The 18882-nt window shown below is 43.3% G+C and overlaps 1 protein-coding gene across 1 annotated transcript in view; it reads left to right on the plus strand.

Annotated features, from left to right (window-relative positions):
• The window catches only part of FREM3 (FRAS1 related extracellular matrix 3), a 101033-nt gene that overhangs the window by 29514 nt on the left and 52637 nt on the right, over nt 1-18882 (plus strand). The window contains exons 3-4 of the mRNA XM_054028899.1: nt 9200-9346; nt 17722-17952. Of these exons, the coding sequence (XP_053884874.1) occupies nt 9200-9346; nt 17722-17952 (378 nt within the window). The remainder of the gene's footprint in view (nt 1-9199; nt 9347-17721; nt 17953-18882) is intronic.

Genomic DNA, 18882 nt, shown 5'->3' on the forward strand with positions numbered 1-18882 from the left:
AAGCAACTCACAAAGTTCCATGAAAGTGCCCTTACACATGCCAAAGGTTTGCAGCCACTGGGAATCATCCCAGACCTGCAACACTATGCGGTCCCACCAGTCTGTGCTTGTTTGCCAGGCCCAGAATCGGCGTTCCACTGTATCAACATGCCCCAGTGCCGCCAAGATATCCCAGTTGCCACATCCTATGCTTTCAGGAATGTCTGTATCCATGTCCTCCTCACAATCTTCCTCGTGCTGGCAGCTCCTAGCTAGGCTCTGCACATGCTGCAGGATAATGTGCAAAGTGTTTACAATGCTCACAAAAGCAGTGCGCAGCTGAGCGGGCTCCATGCTTGCCATACTATGGCATTTGCATGGATAACCCAGGAAAAAAAGGTGCAAAATGATTGTTTGCCGTTGCTTTCAAGGAGGGAGGGAGGGGAGACTGACGACATGTACCCAAAACCACCTGCGACAATGTTTTGCCTCATCAGGCATTGGAAGCTTAACCCAGAATTCCAATGAGCAGTGGGGATTGTGGGATAGCTACCCACGATGTACTACTCTGTGAATCGATGCTTGCCACGGGTATTGAGGATGCACTCCGCCGACCTAATGCGCTTAGTGGGCACGTGCATGATAGACTGTATAAAATTGCTTACTAAAGATTGACTTCTGTAAAATCGACCTAATTTCGTATGTAGACATGCCCAAACTTTCAATCCTAGTAATCAGCTTACATTTTCAAGGCTGTACTCCCCAGGAAGAGGAAAATAAACTTTTTGTTGAAAATAAAAGATGAAATTAGCCCAAATCAGGGCCTCTTTCCACTGTGGACTTCCTGGGTCCCAAAGACTGACTTTGCAGGCCAGTTTTAGGGACGGGAAATGGCAAGAAATGGTGGCATCATCATGATAATTCAAGTTACTGGTACAGCAGAGAGATCTTAACTTTGTTCAGACAATTTATTTTTCAATCTCATAGATTACTCTTGGAAAGTTTAAAAAAAAAAAAACCCTTTAGGGCAAAAAATTAGACAGACAATTTCTCCTTGTGAATGGGAAGGATACAACAGGCCAGATGCTGGCCTCCTAATCAGGTAGCTTTGCCTCTGCAGTGGTGCAAGGTAGCCTTAAGGTTTCCCTTAAAGTGCAACTGAGGATTCCGCTGGTGGTGAAGGGAATCGCTGGCATACAGACAACTACACCAGCCTATGCCACCCCCTACTTGCTAAATCTTCCCAAAGGAGGAAGTGTTTCTAGATAGGAAGGATCATGACTAGAGCATGCTGTACTCTGGTGATCTGACTGTAGTAATGGCTGTTCTAAGCTGGCACAAATTAGACCCAGCCCCCAGCTGGCTTTAGGAACCAAGGCAGAGACATCAGAACTACCGTTTTTTGCCCTGACCGCTTGTGCCATGTGGGGTGTCAATACGATGAACGATATCACTCTCCTGAGGATAACACAGCGAGATAAAGAACGGATGTTGCTTGAATGCCAGCAAACACCGGGACCATACGCTGCCAGGTTTTGTAATGCAATGATACCAGATTACTTGCTACTAGCATGGCGTGGTCAAGTGTCCTACCATGGAGGATGGAATAAGGCTGCACTGCCCAGAAACCTTCTGGAAAGGCTTTTGGAGTACCTCCAGGAGAGCTTCATGGAGATGTCCCTGGAGGATTTCCGCTCCATCCCCAACCATGTTAACAGACTTTTCCAGTAGCTGTATTGGCTGTGAATGCATCCCAAGTCTTGAGGGCAAATTAATCATTTTAAAAAACGCTCGCTTTTAAACCATGTTTTATATTTACAAAGGTACACTCACCGGAGGTCCCTTCCATGGCTTCATGGTCCGGGATACTGCCTTGGGAGGGTACTTCATTCAGGCTGAGAAAAAGATCCTGGCTGTTGGGGAGAACGGAGTGCTGTGTGCTCTCCGCAAGCTCATCCTCATCCTCTTCCTCCTCATCTTCCCCGTCCGCAGAATCCTCAGGCATGGTTGAGATTACCCCCTCCTCGGAATACACGGTCAGGGGTGGGGTAGTGGTGGCGCCCCCCCCCTCCCCCAGAATTGCATGCAGCTCAGCGTAGAAGCGGCATGTCTGAGGCTCTGACCCGGATCTTCCGTTTGCTTCTTTGGTTTTCTGGTAGGCTTGTCTGAGCTCCTTAATTTTCCCGCAGCACTGTAGTGAGTCCCTATTGTGGCCTCTCTCCATCATGCCCTTGGAGATTTTTTCAAATGTTTTGGCATTTCATCTTTTGGAACGTAGTTCTGCTAGGATGGAATCCTCTCCCCATATAGCGATCAGATCCAGTACCTACAGTACAGTCCATGCTGGTGCTCTTTTTCGATTCTCGGACTGCATAGTTACCTGTGCTGATGAGCTCTGCGTGGTCACCTGTGTTCTCCACACTGGGCAAACAGGAAATTAAATTCAAAAGTTCGCGGGGCTTTTCTTGTCTACCTGGCCAGTGCATCCGAATTCAGATTGCTGTCCAGAGCGGTCACAATGGTGCACTGTGGGATAGCTCCTGGAGGCCAATACCATCGAATTGCGGCCACACTAACCAGAATTCGAAATGGCAATGTCGATTTTGGCGCTACTCCCCTCGTCAGGGAAGAGTACAGAAATCGATTTTAAGAGCCCTTTATTTCGAACTAAATGGCTTCATTGTGTGGACGAGTGCAGGGTTAATTCGATTTAACGCTGCTAATTTCGACCGAAACTTATAGTGTAGACCAGGCCTAAGACTGCAGAACATAGACTTTTGCTCTCCCTAATAATGTCTGTTTTCCCCTGTAGAAAATAAAAGAAGCCCCTGAAGAAGCCTTCAGGCGCTCAGTATAGGAAGCGAAAAGCTCAATTGCAATCTAATTTGCAACAAGGGGCAAATAGGATAGGAAAATATCTGATACAGAACAAGATAGACCGGGCTTTAGGAAGTGGCAATCGTCCCAGTGCAGAAGAAATTGAGGAGCGAAGCGTAAATTATGGAAGTCCTATTACTAAGGAATTAGCAGATTTACCTGAAGATAAGGAATGGGAGTTTGAGGAAAGTGATGGAGAATCATCCAGTTTTCCTGATGGCGTAAATGAGTAATAAAGAAGAACGTGGCTCACATGAAGGAGAGAAACGATAAAGAAGAATCAGCCTTGCATGATGACAGAAACAGCAGTGAGAAAAATTGCACACCAGAAATCAATATATCAGATCCTACTTTATGGCTAGCGATCCTTAACTCGGCTGATATTGATTGTACAATTTTGAACGGGCCGGGGAAAATCGAGTATATGACATTTCAATTAAAGAGCAGAAGCGGCACTTCTAAAAGCCAGTCTGTAAAAGAGTGCTCATGAAAGGTGAGAAACTGAATCAGCATTGGCTAGTTTACTCCAAATCAACTAACAGAGTGTTCTGTTTTTGTTGCAGAATATTTCATAAGAATGCCAAATCATTACTTGCGCTTTCTGGGTACAATTACTGGCATAACTTAGCTGATGCCCTGAATCTACATGAAAAGTCACCCGGCCATTTTACAGCCTACTTCAAATGGATGGAGGTAGAGTCCAGACTCAAGCTGAATAAATGCATAAATGCAGAAAACCGGTGTATTATTAATGTAGAAAGCCAGCTTTGGAGTAACGTGCTTGAGCATAATGGTAATTTCCTCAGCTTGGTAGAGCAACTTGGGAAATATTATGCCATGTGTGAGCACCTACATCGAGTAGTTTGTAAAGAAGCTATGGACCACTACTAAAGCAAAACAGTTCAAAACAAATTGCTTGACCTTATGGCAAGGAAGGTGCTTGATAACATATTAATGTGGCTCGGCAAAGCAAAGTACTATCCTGTAATAATGGACTGCACTCCCGACATTAGTCACAGTGAAAAGATGTCATTTACAGTAAGATTTGTTGATGATGAGGATGGCTGTATCCAAGTAAAGGAACACTTTATCTGTTTATGGACAACTCTACTGGCCTAACAGAACTGTTTATGAACGTTTTGAATGAGAATAAAATAAAGCTTCAGGACTGTGACAGCGAAGGCTACAACAATGGCACGCACATGTAGGGAAGAAACAGTGGCATCCAGGCAAGGATTCTTGTGCTGAATCCAAGAGTTTTCGTCGTGCCTTGTGGCTGCCATTCCTCAACCTGGTTGTGTCAGATACAGCATCATTGTCTTTAGATTCAGTGTCTCTCTTCGGAGTACTGCAAAGGTTTTAGCAAACTACATCCTGGTTTTAGCATCAGCTATCAGGTGGAAGGTCCTCGCAGACAATGTTACAAATCTGTCCGTGAAGCCACTTTATTGACAGTCACTGGGAGAACTGCATTAACAGTGTAAGGCCAGTGAGGTACCAAGTGACTGAGGTTATTGATGCCCTGATGGAACTGACGTAGTCAAGTAAAGCTGAGGCTGGAATCCAACAAGGAGCAAAGCCTGGCAAACCAGATAACTGACTTCAAATTTCTGATCTCAATTGTGGTTTGGCACGATATCCTGTTCCAAGTAACCATTGCAAGCAAGGCATTACAAACTCAGTCGATGGACATCGCAACTGCTACTACTTTGATGAGACGCTGCCTTGATTTCATTGTGGCCTACAGAGACAACGGATTGAAGATGGCATCACTGCTGCCAAAGAAATGGAGGAAAACATAAGAGTTAAGCCTCTCTTCAAGGAAACTCATATTCATTGGAAGAAGAGACAGTTTGGTTCCGAAGGCAGAGGTGAGGTGCTGGGAAGCGCAGAAGAAAAATTCAAGAGGGAGATTTTTTTGCTCACTCGTTGATGCTGCTCACGTGTCCATTGAAGAAGGTTTGGAGAAATAAAGCACCACAAAAAGATCTGGGGCTTTTTGTATGACCTTAGTAAGCTGCTAGTGGACAGGAAAACACTTTAAAACAATTATCTAGACCTTCCCTGGATGCTGACACATATTTGGATGTCAATGAATGTTTGGAAGTTAACGATAAAGACCTCTGTCAAAATGGACAACATCCGTCACATTTTGCAATATATGAAGCACTCTCCACTACAAGTTCTCCAATTCATTCATGATGCAGAGCTGAAGGACGCTTCCCCCCCCCCCACCCCTAATGTGTGGGTAGCTTTGAGGATTCTGCTCACGCTCCTGGTCACAGTTGCAAGTGATGAGTGCAGCTTTCCAAAGCTCAGGCTCATTAAAACATATCTTCAATGGATTGGTGGCCAATGAGAGACTGACGTCACTTGCTATTTTATCACTTGAAAATGCCATTGGCCAGTTTTTGGATCTCTCTGACTCTGTGCTTCAGCTTGCGAAAGCAAAGGCGAGAAAAGCGACCTTTTGAATTGAAGGACTAGGGTTAACATTCTAAGGTTGTCACCTACTGTAACACTATTTAATACTGGTCTACCCAATGTGAGTGCACAGTTCAATTTCTTGATTTTAGGCCATTTCAGTTATTCTTAAAATTAAAAAGTTTCTATAAGCTTAGAGGAAACACTTTTTTGTTTATTTTGTTTATATATGGCATGAATAAATACAGATTTACAGATCCTAGTGTGCAAATTTATCTTATGTGACAGGGATAAATCATGCATGCAAATTGTGCATCAAAGTCATGAAATGGACTACAAATGCAATAAAAAAAGAAGGTATTCAAAAGTTTAGCAAATTGGGGGGGGAGGGGTGCCGAAGACACTCCTTGCCTGCGGTGCCATTTGGTCTAGAGCCAGCCCGTCAGAGAGGTTGTATAGAAAGAGAAGAGAAGTCTGTTGTAGAGGTGAAGAGTCTGTGGGAACTTGTAGGTGTTGTGCTGTTTGAGTGGTAAGACACAGGGGGCTGAGATTGCTCTGGATGTCATCTTCCCTGGGCTGAAGAGTTTCTTGATTTCTTCAATAGCATTGATGGGAAACGAGCTTGAACAACTTTAACTGTAAGTTAACAGGGTTTTTTAATGTGTGAATTTACAAAATGTCACAGTAACTAAGTCAAAGTCTGAAGTATGCATTGCTGAAAAATGGTGTGTGCTTGTACCCCTCTTGCTCTTTTATTCAGCAGTGGTGACAGAGGTACAGGGCATTTCCTGGGGATTGACCAGCTGCTTTGGGTCATCAGCTCCTCCAGTTAGTCCTTAATCCTCAAGATATGCACTGTGCCAAGGTCACTGTTGCTTTCATAAGTGAACATATGCAAAATACACTTTTTTTCAACTGTTTTTGGTGTCTGTGGTGTTGCTCTTTCCGTGTACTAGCTGATTCTAAAGAGAGACTGTAGTGGCTTATATGTATCATTATACCATAACAATATAAACTTCTCAGTGAACTATGCTTTTATTTCATCATCAATAACATTAGCAACATTAAGTGGAACAAAAATGGTCCCTACGTTTGGAAAAATATTTATGTAACGTGACGATAGGAATATTTAGACAGTGTTTTGGTTTTGATCAGTAAGAATGAATATTTACACCCACCTTTTGATATTGTTCATTACAGGTGAGTTTTAGAATCCCCCTTAGCTTATGAAACCAACAAGTGCACGCTGACATCTTCTGTCCCATATCGCTCCTGTCACACTAGCAACAAGATTGCTACATCCACATGGGAGAAAAAACGCTTTATTTAAGTGTCCATGGGCGGAAAGCCAAAAGTGAGTTATGAAGGTCTTCCCAATAAAGCTTTTACCACACTACCATGGATGTTGGAGATAAAGTATTTCAGAAATATTTTGAGAGTTTTTTAAAAATACATTTTCATTCCTGTTTTCATCTCTCTGTACCTGAAAAATCAGGCTGCCTTAATAATGCTAATGCAGCATAAAGAGCCCATAAAAACAACAGCTCTCTCCACTGCAAATAACAGTAGCATAAAGGGCAATCACCAAAGGCAATTTTTACTGTCTGTGTGATATTTCTATTGTATCTATACATATGTGTTCCCGAGTGTGTACATATGAACATATGTGATAGATTGCAGAGCCACATCATAAATTGCATTTCTAATGACTGAGGCCAATATGCCCAGTGTGTGTAGAATGTTGCTGCTGAAGAAATTTCAGAGAGTATTCTAACCCACCCAGACATGGTGAACTCATGGTTTCTTCCCATGAAGAGTGCATGACCAACCACTTGGTTTGCTTTCTCTTTCTCCATTCATAATGTACAAGTTGTAAAGGCCTAGGGAAGTTGGTACAAGTTCCCCATCCCATCACTAACCTCTGTTTTCTGCAGTTAGTTCAGGTGCGTGGAGAAAACAGTTTGCTCTTTTTTGTGATTTGAAGGGGAGTGAGTGCTTTAGAATGCAAACACTGACTTCAAAAGAAGTCAATATTCATGATTGGAAACAGATGTAGCCAGACATGTAGTTGCACTGTCTCTCCTGTAAGTGTCTATGTAGTGTCATAATTTGCAAGTTGTACTCTTAAATTGAAACCTCTTTTTTGGTTGTAGATGCTAAGGAATTAGAAGTGTTCCAGTTTATCCTAGACTGGATTAAGTGCTTGGAAACTTGTGGAGTCTGTTAACATAAGCACACTCCTACAGGTGTCAGGTATCTCTCAAGAAGTCAAAAGATTCTTTTAAAAAGTTTTATTTTTCTTTAAAAATCTGGCTCTGAATCACACTCACACTTGATTTGTTTCCACTCTTCCACTTCCAGGCTAAAGTAGCATTGGCAATTTGGGGCACCTAAGGTTGGGTTATTTTAAAAAAAACAACACCACCACTGTCAACAGTTGATTAGATAAGGGGAGAAAAAGGAAGAAAGGCTGTATCAAATAGCAACCAAGAACAACTTTGATTGTTGGCCATTAATCGCACTGAACTGCACTTTGCATCAGAAATAATTATAAGATCTATTGGGGTGTTTCTGAGGACAAAAAAAATCCCCACCTCCACTGGCCATTGCACACCAGTCATAAAGATGCATGTGTGGAATATGTTTTCAGAGGTAATTTTTCAGACTACACATTGTGACTCCGTGTCAGCCAGAGCAGTAAACAAACAGCTAAACTGAAAAGGTTCCAGATTGGTAAATAGCCCTAAACTTCAGCAGCTAACAGAGGTGATATTCAGGATTTCTTTATTGATGAATGCTGAGTTTCCTAGGTGCCATTAGAATCTTTAGTTCAGGAGTACAATTGATTAGAAGCTGGAAATGTCAGATGGAGTAGGAGGAAGGAATCATGTTAGGATTGATTATGATCTCACACTGCTTTTACATTGATGGAGCTTCATAGATTTTTTTATTGGACTTACTCCTGATTTAGAGCCCAATCCAACTCCCACTGCTGTCAACAGAAGTTGGATTAGGCCTTTACTGTTGCTATAAAGGCATTTATTTTGCCTGGCACAATGGAACCCTAGTCTCAGCTGCAACCTCTAGGCACTACCATAATACAAATAACAATATTAATGTGGTCTCCCATTGATGAAATATTAATGTGGTCTCCCATGAAGGAAATTACGTCTGGCTCCTGTTGGTTCTAATGTAAGTTAGATGTGCAAATTCCCTAAGCATCCTTTAAAAAGTGTTTAGTATGATTTATCTTTGACATTAAATTCATAATTCTCTCTTCAGTCTCTGTTTTTTTATATAGATGAGACTATCTGAAATGTTGTTAAATCATTTTCCTAAGAATAAGAAGGGACACTTAATCACAATTCCAGATTATTCTTCTTGTGCAAAGTATTACCACATTCTGTATTATGTGATTATCTCACTTTATTACTCAATACACAAACATGTGGCATATGTGTAAATTCAGACTACATTCAATTTTTTGTGTGCAGATGGATATACATTGGCATAGCAAAAGAAGCATTAATGTGACACCACATTCTGACCTAGCCATGGCTCCTTGAAAAGCCACCTTCCCAGACTTTTTCTATCAGAAGTAGGACTAATTTCTGCAAAGTAATGGCTAGCTCAGTTAGGGAGTCTGTACTCTAAACCACACTGACTCTGCCTCCTGACCAGGCCTTCAGGTCTGTAGAGTGTGATTTTAGTGTGTATTGTGGGAGCTTGTAGGAAGGTACTCAGTTATTCCATGCTTGGGCACTTGTTTTCCCAAGTATACATAGATGAGAAAAAAAGCCCCCTAATTTGCCCTGATGCCAAAGCAAGTACATTTGAATGACAATCTCAGTGAATTCTAGCCCTGTCCTGGAATTCATGTGCTGTATCATGATGTTTCTGTTATTCCCATTAATTACAGGAGGAAACAAGCTAAAGAGCCAATGCTTCCATTTGAACTGGGCTTGGATTTCACTGGAGAAAGAGTACTACATTGTAGACGAGGACTCCAAGTTCCTGGAGGTGACTCTCAAGCGCAGAGGATACTTAGGAGAGACGTCTTTCATCAGTGAGTTACTTTGTAATTGTTCTAGATGTCAAATGGTGGGGGAGAGGCAGCTTTGTTATGCAGCATCAGTAGCGACTGTACAGCTGGTGTTGCTGTTTTTTACCTATTCAACATCCAGGGACCACAGTAGTAACACCACGGTTGTTGTTATTTATTGTTGGTACATGGCTCTTTATGAGTGCAGTGTAGTTGTAGCCATCTCAGTCCAAAGATATTAGAGAGGCAAGGTGGGTGAGGTAATATCTTTTATTGGACCAGTTTCTGTTGGTGAGAGAGACAAGCTTTCAAGCCACACAGAGCTCTTCTTCAGGTCTGGGAAAGGTATTCTGAGCATAATAGCTAAATGCAAGGTTGAGCAGATTGTTTAGCATAAGTAGTTAGCACGTATTCTAAGGGACCATTCAAGGAAGAGTGCCCCGTTAACACCTCTGCAGTCATATAAATCAGACACGGGATTTATGGCTTATTACAACAAACTGTAACCTACTAAACCCCTCTTTTAGGGCATGGCTACGCTTGCAGATGTAGAGCACCGGGAGTTAAAGCAGCCCTCAGAGACTGCAGCAGGGAAAGCGCTGCCATGTGTTCACAGTGTGAGCTGCAAGCACAGTGGTGTGGCCACATTTGCGGCACTTGCAGCGGCATTGGGAGTGGTGCATTATGGGCAGCTATCCAACAGAGCACCTCTTCCCATTCTGGCGCTGTGGGAAGGGGAAGGGGGTGCGGGGCATCTTGGAGCTTGTCCCAATGCCCCGTGATGCATTGCTTCGCATCCCAGCAATCCCTGTGCTTCCGTCCACATTTGGCACCATCTTTCAACATTTTTTGTACTGCGCGCTCAGTCTTCCCTTTCAGTCTGCGGGAATGGATTCTGAACTTGTGAGGAATATGCAGATGGGTCTCGCCAGCATGTCACGAATGGCAATTGAGTTACTCCTTAAGCTACAAAGTGACAGTGAGGAGTCCGACGATGTCGACTCGCATAATGCATACGACACGAGATTGCTTGTTGCATTCACGGACATGCTCACCACCGTGGGACGCCACTTTTGGGCTCAGGAAACAAGCACCGAGTGGTGGGATCACATGGTCATGAAAGTTTGGGATGACTAACCGTGGCTGCAGAACTTTCGGATGAGGAAAGACACTTTCATGGGACTGTGTGCTGAGCTCGCCCCCACCCTGCGGCGCTAGGACATGAGATTGAGAGCTGCCCTGCCAGTGGAGAAGCGAGTGACTCTTGCAGTCTGGAAGCTGGCAACTCCAGACAGCTACTGATCGGTCGCTAACCAGTCTGGAGTAGGAAAGTCAACCATTGGAATCATGTTGATGCAAGTTTGCAGGGCCATTAATCGCATCCTGCTCAGAAGGACTGTGACTCTGGGCAGCGTGTGTGACATTGTGGCTGGCTTTGCACAAATGGGTTTCCCTAACTGTGGAGGGGCGATAGATGGGACGCATATTCCAATTCTGGCACCAGACCACCTAGCTTCCGAGTACATAAATCGGAAGGGGTATTTCTCTATGGTTCTCCAGGTGCTTGTGGATCACCGTGGGCATTTCATGGACATTAACTCAGGCTGGTGCAGAAAGGTGCATGACGCACGCATCTTTTGTAACACAGGCCTGTTCAGGAAGCTGCAAGCCGGGACTTTCTTCCCAGACCAGAAGATCACCATAGGGGACGTCGAAATGCCCATTGTGATCTTTGGAGACCCCGCTTACCCTTTAATGCCGTGGCTCATGAAGCCTTGACAACAGCAAGGAGCGGTTCAACAACAGGCTGAGTCGGTGCAGAATGACCATTGAGTGTGCTTTTGGCCATTTAAAGGACCACGGTGGCACTGTCTGTATGGGAAGCTGGACCTGGCCGATGACAACATCCCCACGGTTATAGCCGTGTGCTGTACCCTCCATAACATTTGTGAAGGGAAGGGTGAAAGCTTCACTCAGGCACGGACCACAGAGGTTCAACACCAACCAAAAGAGTGAGAACTGTTTTTCTCCAACACCTGGGTTATGGTATATTTTACTTAATGCAATAAAGAATGTTTTCAAAGTCAAAGAATTCATTTATTGAAAAGAAACACAACTGCTGGGGAAACAGAAAGGGCATGACACATCTGTGCTGTGTGGGAAGGGGGTGGGGTGGGGAATGGGACAATCACAGATTTGCGTATGTCCTGTTATCATATTTAGCACTTCCGGCTGGCTAAAATGCATGGTGATGGGGCATGGTGATGGTTGAGTGCAGTGGGTAAGGGTTGTAGTTTGCAGGGCTGGGTGGTGAAGCTACAGGTGTTGGCAATAAGAAACCGGATGTTGGGGGAAGTGGGTTGGTGGTGACATGGGGGCACAAGGTAAAGAGTTTGGGGACAAGGGTTGCGGGGGTGGGGGCGAACACAGATCTGCTCCATCTGCAGTGCTATGAGCACCTCCATCGAGTCCACTTGGCGCTCCATAATGCTTAGGAGCTCTCCATGCTTTGGTGCTGGCGATCCACATTCTGCTGGCAGAGCCTCCTTTCAGTCTCCCGCCTTTGATTTTCAGTAAGGGACTGCTGCATGACTTATTTGGTTCTTCGCGGACGCTTCCTGATTCTTTGCAGTCTTTCGGCCGCTGAAAACAAGGATGGCTGTGATCTCAAGGTTGCATCTGTAAAGCCAAAATGTAACACTTAACAGGGCAGCATTGTTCACACCAGACAGAGCAATGATTCGGCTGAACTTAAAGACAAGTACAGTGTACGCAATAGCAGAAAGTGCCTGTCCCAAAGCGAGCGCACATAACCCATAGGAGCCCCAAAATGGTGAGTAAGCACAGGGACAAGGGGGGATTGATTGTTTTGGGGCTGTACAGTCCTCTGGGGTTCTGTGCCTTGGGGAGAGCCAGCAGCTGCAGGGGGCCCCTATACTGAACACTGTCCCCACATTTTCCACAGGATGAGTTTGTCCTGGAAGATACCTCGCTGCTGAGGGTGACCTGGGAAGCAAGGGGAGGGTCTTCTACTACAATGCAGCTTCTGCCTTGGCCCTTATGCTGCATGCCTGTGTGCAGCAATGGTCCCCCTGCCTCTCACAGCACAGTGGTGCGGACATGTTAGCCTTACTGGAACAAGGAGAACAGTAGCTCTGCCAAGGAACCTGCACAAGCGGATTGCCCAGCTTCTGCATGAGACCTTTGAAGAGATCACGGAGGCCCACGACTGCGATGTGAGAGAGCACATCAATGCCCTATTCCACATGTAGGCATGCACGCAGCCCTAACCCTTCTTTCTGCAACCCTCCTCGCCCCAAGAGCCCACACCAAACAACTACCTTCCCAAAATAAAAGCCACTTACCGGCTTTTTGTTCTTCCCCAAGCACCGTCCACTGCGACTGGCTACCTTCCTCCTGGCTTGAAAACAGCTCCTGGCTGCATGCATCTAGGGATGTCGGGCCGTCCTCTGACTCTGGGCCGCCCCCCCCCCCCCTCCTCAGCACCCTCCTCCTGCCTTGTTGAACTCTGTGCTGCTACGGCCTCTGAAGTGTCCATGGGGCTCTTTGGAGTGGAGGTGGGGTCACCCCCAAGTATCATGTCCAGCTCTTTGTAGAAATGGCAGGGCGTGGGGGCAGCACCGGAGCGGTGGTTTGCTTCGCGGGCTTTGCGGTAGGCATTCCACAGCTCCTTCACTTTAATCCTGCATTGCAGTGCGTCCCAGTCATGACCCCTTTCCATCATGGCCCTTGATATCTGCCCGTAGGTATCATAATTCCTACAGCTGGAGCGCAGCTGGCACTGGACAGCTTCCTCCCCCGAAACACTGATAAGGTCCAGCACCTTGCCATTGCTCCATACTGGAGGCCTGGTCACTTGGAAAGATACGCTGAGAGCATTCCATGTCTGGCTGAGCAAACAGGAAAAGGAATTTCAAAATTCCCAGAGAATGTAAAGGGCGGGTCTGACGGTTGGTCACCTGAGGGCAGAGCAGTAGAGTTCAAAGTGATGACCAGAGTGGCTAGAACAGGCATTGTGGGAAACTTCTGGAGGCCGATCAGAGTGCATTAATAGACCAGGGTGTCCACACTGGCACTGCGGCACTCCAGCCGGGGCGCAGCAAGCTTTATGCTTCTCCTGGAGGTGGATTACCAGGGATACTCCAGCTGCAGAGTCCGGGCGCTCTACATGCCTTGCCAGTGTGGACACCTCAGGAATTAGGGCGCCCGGGGCTGATTTAATGTGCTCTAACTTGCAAGTGTAGCCAAGGCCTGAGTCCTATGATTGCAGAGGTGCTAACTGGCCACTCTGCCTTACAATATGCGCTAGTTACTTATGCTTCCTGTTCCAAATTGGGATGAAAAGTAGATAACTGGGGAAAAAAAGAATAAAAATCTGAAAAAAAAATCTGTTTTGTTTTAAACTTTGTTTCAATTTTGAACATTTTTACTATAATTTGTTTACATTTCTAAATTTCAAGCCAGCAAACCAAATTTGTTCATTATGAAAATGTGAAAATTGTTGATGTTTAGACAATTTCTAAACTTTTGTTTTGGAATTTTGAAATTCCTCTAAACAGACTGAGCCTTTCCTGTGAAAAGTTTCCAGTTTCAACAAATCCACATTTTTCAACGAAGAAAATTTTGTTGAAAAATTCCCCAACCCACTCTATTCCTCAGCTTTCTGAATCAGGAGGTTGAAGCTCCTATGTAGGAGCAGTTTGTGAAGCAGCCGAAAAAAGGATCCACTGAGCTAGAACAAGGGACTCAACGGGCTGACACCAGTGTAGGGGATACTGTTGTTGGCGTAAAAGGCACTTATGAAAGCCAAGTGCCCTAACCATCAAATTTCACTGAGAGTTGGGAGCCTAGTTGGGTTCTTTTGGGACCTTGGAAAATCCCACAGTGAATAAAACGAATTCCAAAGAAGAAGCGAAAACATATGAAAGATAATGAAGATAATTGTTTTTCTTAAACATCAATTTACTTTTTGTTTTCTGGATCCTGGCTCTTGTCCCCCACATATCTGTTTATTTGTTTAAAACAACCCCCGTAAGAGCTACAAGAATGATCTGAGGTCTGGAAAACATGCCATATAGCAACAGGAGCTTAGTTTGTTCAGTTTATCCAAGAGAAGGATAAGAGGTGACTTGATTTTGGATAGTAGACTGCTCTTTAATTTAGCAAAAACTGGCATAATAAGATCCAATGATTGGAAGTTGAAACTAGACAAACTCAGACTAGAAGTAAGGTGTAAATCTGTAACAGGGAGTGTAATTAATCAGTGGAACAGCTTACTTAGGAATCTGGTGAACTCTCTGTTACTTGAAGTCTCTAAATCAAGACTGGATATGTTTGTAAAAGATATGCTATAGCTCAAATGAAGTTATGGGTTTGATGCAGAAGTTACTGGGTGAAATTCTCAGACCTGTATTCTGCAGGAGGATCAGACCAGATGACCATAAGGTCCCATCTGTTCTAAAAATCCTATAAATACATTATAATGATTTGTGTTGGCCTGGCCGGTAACCTTTCTCACTGACCTGTTATTACAACTGCAAAATGTGATGCAACAGCTAGTAGGTATTTTGTCATCTTTACATGAACTGGCAGAAAAAGGAGGGAAAAAACCCTCTTTACAAAGATTTGTTCTACAGTTAAACCATAATTTGTAATAGCAATTGTATGTATAATCCATCATCCTTCAGAAAGTCGGACATTTACACTAGCTATTGGCAACTAATCCTACCTCCCGATTAGTGAATGCATGAAGTTTTCCACTGATTCAAATATGTAGAAATTGTAACTTTTTTCCTCTTTCTATGCATTCTTGTACAGGAGGGATTGATTTGACAAATAGGTTCCTATGCCTGTGGTCAGGAATGAAAGAGCTCTTCTCTTTGACCTAGAAAAAGTCTAGGTCAAGAGGGCCAAAAGATCTTCCTTCTTTTTTAAGTAGTGTCCCTATGGATGTGCTTACACTCCATGCACCTCAGATCAAGGATTTTAAGTAGCAGTGTCCATTTGGCCCATTTGGTCAAGCATTCCTAAATATTTCTGAAGTGTAAGAACTGGGAGTCCTAATTTGGGAATGATTTTACACTGCAGTTTTCAGGATATCCAATTCTCTCATAATCAGGTAAGGGATTCAACATGACAGGGGCTCATTATTCTCATCTAAGGGAAGTAAAGTGGTTTCATAATTGCTAGTGTCAAACCATAATAAAAAAAAGTCCACCTATTTGATTTGATGCTGGGTAGAAACCTTTAGACAGTAATGAACACCAAACCCCATGGTGGGGTATAGAGCCTTGCTTTATTAAACTCATAGTTGGAGTCTATTAGTTTGCTTGCTCTGTCTCTCGATTTACCTAACTGTAAAATTTCTACAGTTGAAAAATTAAAGTGCAAAAACCCTTTAAATTTTAAATGAAATAACTTTCTCTTCAATACACATCTAGGTTGATTTATGCTATATGTTTAAAATATGGTACCTTCCACTTTGTTAAAAAATGTTTCTTATTAAAAACACTGTACTTCTGTAATGCTGTTATCTGTGGATCTCAAAGTACTTTACAAACATTAATCAGTTTAAGCCTCATGACACCCCAATAGGTAGTCATTATTATAAGGACCATTTTACAGATGGGTAAACTGATGCAGAGAGGTTTCAAGTGATTTGAACAAAGTCAGACAGTAAGTTGGAAGCAAAGCCAGGAAGAGAATCCAAGAATCTTGATCTTTAAGTACAGTTGTATGAAGCTATAGCACTTACACAGTCAGGAAATTTTGGACTTCAGGAATGAGTTATTTCCTTGCTGGGATGAAATGAGTTGACACAGAAACAGGAAATACTCTATGGACACATTTGAAGGATAGTATATAGCAAAAGCAAAATGCATCTTATAACTCACAGATGTGGCATACAGCTGGAAATCTAAGAGAGGTATGTCCAAGTTTTGAGACTGTATCTCTCTGTATGTATTTCTCTCGCATACTGGAACAACTGTTCTGTCATTCTGGTTGTTTTAACTTCTCTCCTGAGACACACCTCTTTTATGAGTGTTCGCTAGAGCTGTCACAGCTCTAGCCATCTGATTTAGGTATCCGTGTAAACCTTCTTAGGGTTAAATCCGCTATCAGTATAATTTTGGCTTAGACTAAATGGATCCGTGTGCAACTTCAAAGGAAAACCTTCTTAGCTGGGGGGATAATATCTTAATGGAAGTGATGGAAACCTGACTACTTACAACACTTTAAAACTAAACTGGGAATAAAACAAGTAAATTTTCTGTAGGAAGAACCCTACAGATTAAATGACTTAGTAGGCTTGTCCATCTCTATATTGTGTGATTCCTGGAAAAGGGTCCAGTCAAGTCATTCTGTCTGGCAAGTTGGTGGCTGCATGAGTAGGTCTACAAGAGTAAGGGTTGTGTGAATGGGGGAAATCCTCAAGGATCTAATAGGGGAAGAAATAATATATGGAGATATACCTATCTCATAGAGCTGGAAGGGACCCCGAAAGGTCATAGAGTCCAGCCCCCTGCCTTCACTAGCAGGACCGAGTACTGATTTTTTGCCCCAGCTCCCTAAATGGCTTCTACAAGAATTGAACTGACAACCCTGGGTTTAGCAGGCCAACACTCAAACCACTGAGCTATGTCTCCCCACCCCACCTATGGGAAAGAATTCCATATATCTTAAACTAATACAAGCATAAACCCAATAAAAAGCAACTAGAGAAATTACAATAAAGACCTTATTGTGATTATGTAGTGGCCAATTTGTGCTAGGATGGGACACACATTTTTAAATGTGGATGCCTGTGTTGTGCCTGCAATGAATATGTGCACATCCATTTCAATAGGAAAAATGTGCATTTATGTGTGCAAGTAACTGCTCAAGTATGCAATTAATTCATGTAGATTTTTTTTCATGCCTCAACAGGCACCTGTAACATTTTCTGTAGGTACAACTTGAGAGCCTAACCCAGAAAATACTTATGCATATGAGTAATTTTGCAGTGTGAGCAGACCTGCTCAATTCAAATCTATATTTGCCAAGAAACCATACACTGAAGTAGTTGTACATTCCAATACAGGTTTTAGGTACACATTGGGTAAATTAGTGGAATTATTCATACAATAAAGTTCTTCATATTCATAAGTGTTTGCAGGGTCAGGTCCTGAGTACCACATTTTAAAATGTGCCCCATAATACATTTTCCAGCAATATATGGTCTATCTTACAAACACTTTTTTTTTCTAAAGATCTGTAATTGGCAGACACTTGTAAAAATAAATAAATAAATAAATATATATATCTTGTCTTATTCAATTGATTCATTACACAAATCATAAACTTTTGGGAAGTCAATCATTTTTCCAATTTTTACTCAGGTATTGGGACTAAAGATGGAACAGCAGAAAAAGATAAAGATTTCAAAGGGAAAGCTCAGAGACAAGTCCAGTTTAATCCAGGACAGACCACAGCTACCTGGCGAGTGAGGATAACCATAGATGATGAATATGAAGCATCTGAAACTTTCCAGATCATTTTGTCTGATCCTATCATGGCTGCCCTTGAGTTTCCAAAAATAGCAACAGTTGAAATTGTGGATCCTGGTGACGGTATGTGGCACTTACTGCTCCCCTTCTGCCATTCTGGAACACAAAATTCATGATCCCGAGAAATGTTGATCACCCTTTGACGGGTTGGATTCCCCCCCCTCCCCACACACCCTCCCATCTGGGATGCCACCTGATGTACTGGGGTTTTACTAAGCAAATGAATCAAAACACGCAAACTAAGCTTGATTCACTAAATAAATTAGCTACAGATAGTAATTTCTCACCCTAAATATTGTCACAGCCGGATTACAGAAAGTCTTGAAAGGCAGCTGCACTGGCCTGCAGCTTGGGACTTCAGGTATTACTCACAAGCCGATGCCCTTCCAACATGGGCTCAACTCTTCTCCCCACAATTCAGTTCTTGCTTCCAGGTGTTTTTCAGTGTCTCTTTGGGTGGGGAGACAGAGGAGAACCACCATGATGTCACTCCCCTGCCTTATATAGCTTTTGGGGAGGGCGGGAACCATTTGTCTTCCAGTGGAAAACCACTGGCATTCCAAGGGATGGGGGTCCAGTACCAAGTGACCCATGTCTCTGCAGGGCTGTGGCAGCCATTACTTACAGGCTGTCTGGAGCATCCACAGGAAGACTAAGCCCTTTCACAGTCCATTGTCTTTGCTAATGGGTCATCAGCCCTCTTTGGCTTTTCCATTGTTGTACCTGAAGGGCTAATGGTGGGTGACACCCAAAGTAGCACATTTGAAATACAGATACATGGTCAATATTTCTAACTTCAGATACAGAAGTGATACAGGTATACAGATTGGATAATCACATTTAGTAAATCATAATCTTTCCAATGATATCTTACATGAGCCATCTTGCATAAAGTATATCTTAGTTATGTCATATCCATATCATAAGCATATTTTCATAAAGAACATGGGGCGTAACATCACACACCTGCAGCTCCCATGGCAGTCCATGGGC

Source organism: Malaclemys terrapin, chromosome 5 (genome assembly GCF_027887155.1).
Source record: "Malaclemys terrapin pileata isolate rMalTer1 chromosome 5, rMalTer1.hap1, whole genome shotgun sequence".
Classification (NCBI taxonomy): Eukaryota; Metazoa; Chordata; order Testudines; family Emydidae; genus Malaclemys; species Malaclemys terrapin.